This window comes from Nematolebias whitei, chromosome 20 (assembly GCF_014905685.2).
Source record: "Nematolebias whitei isolate Nwh7 chromosome 20, NemWhi1, whole genome shotgun sequence".
Taxonomy (NCBI): Eukaryota; Metazoa; Chordata; class Actinopteri; order Cyprinodontiformes; family Rivulidae; genus Nematolebias; species Nematolebias whitei.
The window spans coordinates 2,477,914-2,487,048 of NC_056517.1; the positions used below are offsets into that span (position 1 = coordinate 2,477,914).

The window sequence follows — 9,135 nt, forward strand, 5'->3', positions numbered from 1 at the left end:
CATCCATCCAGCCATCCATCCATCCATCCATCCATCCATCCATTATTTTAACCTGCTTCTTCCTTTCAGGGTCACGGGGGTCAGTGGTGCCCATGTCCAGCAATCACTGTGCAAGAGGCGGGGAACACCCTGGACAGGTCTACAGTCCATCACAGAGACACATAGAGACAAACGCGACAAAAAAAAAAAAAACATTCATTCTCTCACTCACACCTAGGGACAATTTAGAGTTACCAATCAGCCTAACATGCATGTTATGGCCTGTGGGAAGAAACCAGAGCACCTGGAGAAAACCCACGCATGCACGGAGAGAACATGCAAACCCCACCCAAAAAGGCCCCCAGACTGGGATTTGAGCCAGCAGCCTTCTCGCTGAGAGGCAGCAGCTCTACCAGTTGTGCCACTCTGCTGCCCATGCACTTTTCAATAAACCAAATATGTATTGACTGATAATTGTAGGTGGAACAATTTCAAATGTGCAATATATATATATATATATTGTTTTTGTTTGCACAGATTTAACTTTTTTTTTTTTTTTATGAATAGCATATTCCTAAATAGAAAAGTGAAAAGTTAACTGGCCATTTTTAAATTAATTTTATTATTAAAAATAAGTATAAAAATATAAATATAAAACAATGTGACTTAGCATTTGAATAACATGAAAGCAGTGTATGATGGTTTCCTACAACTTACACTTTCCGGTATACATATTACACCTATATCAAGAAATGAATTCACAGTTTGACAAATAAACTGCACCAACCATTCACATGAACATTGCTTGTCAAACAGATATCAAATAGTATATGATGTCTATCATTAAAAACACTCTGTACAATTACAGTATTTAATGGAGTTGGTTGTAAAAGCCACTGTACTCCTTCCCTTTCCCACCCGAACCAAGCCAGTACCACTGAACACTGATAGTATACAATATTACTATCTTTCAAGTTATTACAAAACACATTATTCACACTATTGTTCACAAAAATCCTAAAATTTAAAGGCATCTTTAATGATTATGACCAAAAAACAGTGAAAACGTTAAGATTTAAATGTGTCTCCATTGTTAGGAAAATTCAGTTCCGTTCAAGTCTTCCTTTTCAGCATCCATTTGAATAAACAGATTGTTGTGAGGGCACGTGCTTGTGCATGTATGTGGGTCAAAAAGACAACCAGTTACCAGCAGTTTAGCTAGTAAATTAGACAAACAGATAGCTTGATAGAGAGACAGACAGTCAGCTAGCTGGCCAGTCAACTAACTAGACAATAAAACTGTCTGGCTAAATAAACAGACACTAAAAATGATTTTGGCAAAAGAGAGACGGATGGCTTTGTCTAGGTCTCTCTATCAGGACTCCTCCCTATGTACATCTCTGCCAACTTTTTAAAGTGTGGTCCCCAGTTGCTGAGATAATCATATTCCTGGTCCCCTTCAGTAGCAGCAGACTCCAGTGAACTAAGAGATTCTGCCAACGAACCGCTGCCCTCATACGCATATGTTGCCAGGGAGTCATAAGGTGGTGCTGTTGGGTCTGAGTCGTTGTCCTGAAGCCTCCCATTTATGAAGTCTCTCACATCTGTGTTATCCTTTATCGGTGATGTCCTTCGAAAGGGAAACAGCATTTCGGGTATGATGTCCCTGCGAAGCTTGTTAGCATCCATCACCTCCGGGTTGCGCAGCGTGCCTATATCAAAGGCCTGGGTGTCCTCCTCTCCTCCCCCTTCATCGTTGTAGCTTACAACATTGTCTCTGACATCCTCTTTGGAGATGATCAGAGGTTCCTTCTTCCTCTGTCTCCTCAGGGCAGCGAACAGCACCACGATCACTGCACAAAAAACAGTGGGGGGAAGCAAAGAGGGAGAGTGCAGCATAAGACGTGTGTCTGCTAACATGTGTCATGCATTAAGAAAGGGGAGCAAAAAGGCAGAAGGGGGAGACACATTTGCTACCAGTGACAAATCCCTAACTCTGCCTCAGGGGTTCACCTCATATTATTAAAGATTCAGTGAAAAAGCTTTTTCTAGCCTTTTTCTCCTGAATGGCACATTCACTTTATAAAATGTACAGTGGTTGGAGGATCCCATTTTATACTCTTCAACAAGCATCTTCATATTTCATCTCAGGGGTAAAAGACCTGAGATTGCAGAGTGAGCACGTTCTTCGATGCGGTTGCACAATTTTTAATAAATGGATGATTCTTTAAGAGAAAATGTTCTTTTGTTTACCTTAGCACAAAACTTTCACCTGCACTACTTTCAATTCTGCTTTCTTTCCTTGTCCTCACAACACGTAGAGTTGCTCTGTGTTTGCCTTCAACTGAGTGTTAATTGATACGTCTTCAGCAAGGGTTGGATGGGTTTGAGAATGACTGTTCTTTATGAGCATGTGTGTCTGGCGCTTTAGATATTATGAACGCCTGGAAGGAATAAAGTCTAGCCATTCTAACTGAATGTGTTTTATGTTGGAGTCAAAAGGAGGTCAAAAGATGCAAAATGTCAGATAATGAGCAAATGTTCTGATATTTTGTTATAGAGAAGAGCATCACATTCAGCACACTCTATATGCCCATGGAGATATGCCCAGAACCAGACACAGATCTGGAAATTTGGATTTAAAGGCAAGCAGATGGAAGAAAAGCTGCTCTTTCCTGGACTACTTTGCAATTTCAGAAAATTTGATATGTTCCAAAAAACACCAAACTCCAAAACAATATGGTAGCAGAAAAACATAAAGTTGGTTAAACACATGGAAATAAGGCTTAGGGTTAAATGAATGAACACACAAATATGCTAATGTTGAATAGGACTTATATTTTAAATATACAATACTTTTTTTGTTGTTCAGTCTTTGGCAGGAACTTTACATGTACATTATAAGATACTCCATACCATTGGTGATGGATGAAATGGTAAATGGTAATGGTAAGATACTCGTGTCATACCAGTTATTTTTCTACAATACTACATAACTTACATTTCAGTTTTTCTAACAAATTATTATGCTAGATAGTTAAGCTATGCTAGTAACAGAGACCTAAAACAATGTGAACCAGTCATTTTAGGTTGGTAAACTGTCATTGAAGCAACTAATTACTGGTTGCTGGGTAATTATCTTGTCATTATCTTTCTGCACTCGCTCTTGTGCGAAGCGGACGCCGCCTCTTCCTCGCACGTTCTCCTTCTGCTTTTATTCTGCTCTCTGTCTGTGTATCAGAGCTCCTGTTGCACATCTTCCGAAACTAAAACTACTGTATGGATCTGGTCAGCTGGACTTTCAATGCAATCAACAAAATATTTTGAACAGAGAGACAGGGTCGTGGAGAGCCCTCATTCCCCTTTGTGACTCATGTGGCAGGATACGTCATGGATTGGGAGCTGATGTGTCTTTCCGTTCTGTCTCGGGAGGACACCGAAGACCTATATAATTGGATTTATGATAGCAGGGTTTCTGCTGTCTGGCATTGGTGGATTCCTGTTATTGGCTATTAAGGAAGACGACAGCATTACTTTTGGCAATGGCAAAACTGTCAAGTCTGTGTGAAGGTTTGGTTTATGCTTTGAATACTCAAAATCAGCTGATTTACAAGTTAAACCGTAGGATGGAAGCAATTTGTGAGAATTGCAGGCCACCTGCGGCTTCTGGGACTCGCCAGCATGTTGGAGACAAACTTGGATTGGATTGTACTGTATACCTGGATTATTGAGCATGGACTTTGATGTTTATGCATTTGTATATAACAAGCATCAACAAAATGGTCCATATAAAACAACTTAAAGGCAACTTGACTGTTCTTTAATGACATCACTGTGAGAGACAATCTTTCCCTACAGAGCATGTCATGCAGTGACATAAAAAAAAAGTGTTATGAACACATCTCTAATGTCAAAGTCCATAGTCATTAATCCAGGTATAAATCCAACAATGTCCGGTCAGGTCATCTGGACGGTTTATTTTGTTGCTGAGACATTTCATCCTTCAAGCACTTAGGTACCAGTTTCTGTTTTAAATGTGCTCTATAAATAAATCTGACTTGACTTGACTTCATCCGAAGGACTTCTTCAGTCTGAGGAGGCCACCAAACCAAACTGAATCTCACAAACAGCTTACTCTCAGAGTGTAAAAAATCAGTTTGCTGGTGATAAGATGGTCTCTGGGGCCTGTCCTCTCCCCCGTCAACTCCTCTAAGGTAGACCATGCCATAGTGGTTCAAAACACCAAAGTTCATGCCCATTAATCCAGGTATAAATTCTGGTCAGCTTTAGAGGAGGTGATAGGGGACAGGGTAGCCACCAGAAACCATCTTATCACCACAAACTTTTTTTTTTTTCCCCACTCTGGAAGTGAGCAGTTTGGGGATTCAGTTTGGTTTGGTGGACTCTTCAGACTGAAGAAGTCCATTGGATGAAGGACGAAACGTCTCAGCAACAACAAAAACCATCCAGATGACCTGACTGAACGTTGTTGGACATCTCTAATGTATTGGCTTATTGCTCCTATATTTTAGGACACAATATTTAAAATAGGCATGTCCTGTGTTAGTGTTTTTATTTTTTTATTTGTTTGTTTTTTGTTATGTTCACCAATGCAACACTCATTAAACAAAGTATTTGAAACTCTATGTGTCATTTGTTAAAAAGTATGGCACAAATTATTTATTTTTTGTCTTGTAGGACTGAAGTTTAATATGCTATGACTGATTTCCCCCTTGTTCAGTTAAACTTTTTATATATATATATATTATTTTTTTATTTATTTTTTTCTAGTACACATCATGTGAATAGTGACAGATTGCCACAATGTAGCTCAATATAGTCATAAGTTTTGTGTTTGTTAAGAATTCGCAAAGCACGTTTGTGCAAACTCTTTGTTTGTAATGACCAGATAGGTGTACAACTCAGAAGGTTAATACAGTTTGAAGATGTCAGCAGATATATAAAAACAAATAAAACTCATTATTAACTGTTTTAGCGTGAGTAAAAGCTCTGAAGAGCTAAAGTGAGCTCCTTGCTGAACATGTTTAATAGCAGATAAAGCCACAAACCACTACTCTGAACACAAAGGTAAAGTTTTCTGACAACTTTACAGTGTCTGCACGTCGTCAACAAAAGTTCCCAGAGGGGAAAAAATAAATAATGAATTGCATTGTATTCTGTCATTGTATTGTTTTTTTTTCCTCAGCTTTTTATTGATGATTTGTTGAATAGCCTTCACTTGTGACGCACTCAAGTCTTTCATTATCATTACTGTGATATGTTGCAGTTTAAGAGTGACATCTCTTTGTATCAATGTGCTAATGCACTTAGGATTATTCATTGAATTAATAAACTGCTGGCAGAGTGGTAGAAAGGCATCTTTTCAGTAATATTTTACTAAGTTCAGATGGTTGGCAGCTTTTATTCAGCTTACTGTTTGCAGTGATAAGATTTGGTGTGGCAGACTGTAAAGAAGGGTCACTTCTTTAAAACATCATATGTGCTGTTATTGTTATTCAGTTTGTATTCTCTCTCACACAATACTTCATAACTATGATCATATTATTTAGTAATAATACTAAAGAACAGCACATACTGAGCAAGTTCCTGTGTGAAACAATGAGTGGATAGATAACCAGAGATGTGCCACTGGTTTGTCTTCCACACAGAAATCTCCATGTCAAGGTACTGCAACATATCGGTGGATTTTAAGAATTCATCTTTAAAATCTTTCTCTAACATCTGAAATGTTAATATTTACCTTTGAAATTAAATGTACTTTCTGTTCTTAACTGATTTATATTGTATACTGAATGTATCCAAAGCATGACAACATGAACAAGATATATGATTATTTTACCAAACTGGAAAAAAATATATAAATACTAAAATTGTTGCTAACTGCCACCAAGGCAATAGAAGCTATATTGTGTAATTGTCAGTTAAAAAATGACAAACTGATTTTCAAATATTTTATTTTGAATGCAGCATTTATTTATCTTTTTTTTTAATGCAATATCAATCAATCTGTTATGGAGGTTGTAATGAAATAAGGAGACAAATGTTAAACGCACAAATCAATCAAGTGTGCTATTATGTCTGATGCCATTGCGAAATATGATGCTGCCTTGTGTCTACTGTTCAGATAAATAATGTTACTACAGCAATCCCTCGTTTATTGCGGGGGTTCAGTTCCCAGCCCTACCTCCGTGATAAGTGAAAAAAACGTGAAGCAAGGAAAGTAGTACAAGGAGTAGTAGTAGTAAGTAGCAGTGGCGGCTCGTGGACTTTCCACCAGGGGGCGCTATAACTCCAAAATTGTGCGTGTATAAGTTCCCGTTTAGACAGGGGTTTGTTGCACGTGTATTGTACAGCAGGTCCATCAATGAGAAGAATGGTCAGGAGCCGCTGCGATGATTCTGACCAGTGCACGTTTTGTTTTTACGCAGATTAAACATCATTCAGTTCAACACTCGTCTTCTGGTCATTAAAAACAACACAGAGTGAACTATAAGAAAAATAAAAACAAACTGACAGGTTGATATTATTTGGACCGAGCTGAGTTCGTATCCGGCCAAGTTCAGCACGTTACACAGCACGGTTTTCTCTTTGATGGATTTGAATATCCTCATCTGTTCAGCCCCAACCTCTTCACCTCCAGTTTTTCCTCAATAGACATTAAGGAAAAGGGATTATTGATTAAATAATCCACCTTGTTTATGCTAATATTGCTTGCCATTGCGTCTACTCAGTCTACGCCAAACCACGCCCACATACACTTGCGCTGAGGCACGTAATTGTACATCTAGCCTCATTGGATGAATCCTGTGGCTGTGGGTGGACCCTGGGCTGAACAAAATTAGCCCCAATGAGCTGAAAACAGAGGGGGCGTGGCCAGACATCTGTCAGTCATTCTGAACCATGACGGAACAGTAACAGAAAGGGGCTGTCAGAATTTAGCCCTTTGGAACGACCCTGGGATTTTCCCCAGGCGGTTTGACACCAGTTTTGTTGTAAATATAACAAAATGTGACATTATTTCTAAAATGTATTTATTTTTAAGTTGTTATTTTTAAGTTGTTTATTTTAACATTTTTATTGTAAATGCCAGGAGGGAGGGCTTAGCCCTCTTAGCACATTGATACAAGCCGTGACTGGTAAGTAGTAGTTTATTTTAGTACATATACATATATACATATATACATACACACACACACACATACACACATATATATATATATATATATATATATATATATATATATATATATATATGGGCATTTTAAACCCTTCCCACATTTTTGCGATATTCTAAACACTGTTTCTAAATTATATGCTCTAAAAGAGCCCAGCATGTCATGACCTCTGCTCTCTGCCAGCGCTCTCTGCCATGCCCACTTCTCCGGTGTAATTGCTGGCAGAGAGCAGAGATCCTGCATGCTGCAGGAGGGAGTTTCTCCATGCTCCTGTGGGCTGCACACAGGTGCAGCAGGTGCTAAAGTAATTTATAATAATTGTATTTTAAATAAATAATCCATGCCGCTCATGGGGCTCTTCCCTCAGTCAGCCAATTGTGCGTCATGTCCAATCTTACTTTGAAAAACCGCGAAATATCGACTCTGTGAAAGTCGAACAGCAAAGTAGTGAGGACTATTTTAATTTAATTTTTATTTATGTAAATGTATTTTAACTTTTGTTGTGATTTGTGCTATATACAGTAAATAAACTAAATTGAATTGCTTCTTTGTTATGTCTGTGAACAGACTTTCTTCTGTCCTTTGCGATCAGATCAGTGCCCTCTATTGACAAGAAGCAATAACCGCAACAGATAATAAAATAAATGATTTGCTCAGACACATATTTGTTTTAAAGAATATTAAAATGTAAAATAAATGCCTACATTGCCCCAACATGTGTCACCGTGGCACATTCCTACAAGTTTATGGTGATATTTTTAAAACATTTTTTAATTTTATTTTATAAATGTTATTTCTATAGTTCATTGCTGTATCCTGCAGTGTCACTTGTCAAACATTCTAAAGTTTTCCAACCACCAGTGCAACAATGAATGGCAACATATGAAACTGTCCAACTTAAAAGCTAGAAAACAATAACAACGTGTTCAACATTTAAAGCTACATCAAAATATATTGGAAATCATTTGGTGAACTAGAGGCTAAAATTTTGTTTTTTAACTTTAGAGTCTTAAAATAATTTGATAACGCTTGCTTTGTTTTTGCTGGACTGTCTAAACCTTTGTAAACATTTTTACAACTATTAAACGATCTTAATGCCTTGTACTATTGTATTTTAAAGTTCAAAACATTTAAAACCACAAAAGCAATATATTTTATAAGACTATAGTAAATATATTGGCTTTGTTGTTTTATATGTTTGGAACTTTAAAATGAAAGTTGTTGCTGTAAGGTGATGTCACATCTGTTGATAAACAAAATAGACACGAACAGAATGACATCATGGTTCAAACTGACACAGTTATATAGAAGTCCATGCACTTGGTCTCATGTGAGGGTACTTACTGAGCAGAATAATGACACAGAGAAGTATGGCCACAAGAGCTCCAGTTGTGAGACCATCTGAAAAGGGCAGGACCTCAGGATTGCATGACTGCATGTTTCCACGACTGTCACAAGCACACACGCGCACGATCAATGTACTGGTACTGCTCTGAATGGGGTAATCGTTGTCAGAGATCACGACAGGGAGGAAGTACATGCTCATCTCCCGCCGGCTGAATCCCCCCCTTCTCGTCAGGATGTTGGCAGTGTTGTCTGTGGAAAGATGCACATGGACAAAGCTTGTTGGCTAAATGATTTCACATGAGAAAACCATCATCTTTACTTCTTCTCCTCTTTCCACTGTGACAGGTGCCATAAAGGCAAAAAAATGAAAATGAAACTGGCATGTTAATTGCCAATGGTTTGGCCACAGTAACCCAGATTAAACCTGCTTAGGCCCTATTTACACGGACACGATGAGGGGAATTGTAGTTTTTTTCGTATGTTAATTAGAGGAAAAGATTTGCATTGACATGGACGGATTTGGGTTTATGTGCATGCGGAGGATTCCCCCCCGCCCTCCCGAATCTGCTGTAGTTACCATGCCAGGTCATTAGATGGCGCTGTGAATTTTGTA

The 9,135-nt window shown here is 38.2% G+C and overlaps 2 protein-coding genes across 2 annotated transcripts in view; both read right to left on the bottom strand.

The window, feature by feature from the left end:
• Positions 1-9,135, bottom strand: part of LOC119426796 (cadherin-10) — a 67,573-nt gene that overhangs the window by 40,252 nt on the left and 18,186 nt on the right. The gene's annotated exons all lie outside the window — the stretch shown is intronic.
• LOC119426519 (cadherin-6) lies at positions 1,278-8,874 on the bottom strand. Its single transcript, XM_037694083.1, has 3 exons — positions 8,820-8,874; positions 8,520-8,771; positions 1,278-1,832 (listed from the first exon to the last, which is right to left on the bottom strand). The coding sequence occupies exons 1-3, from the start codon at positions 8,872-8,874 to the stop codon at positions 1,342-1,344; spliced, it is 798 nt and encodes a 265-aa protein (XP_037550011.1). The 3' UTR covers positions 1,278-1,341.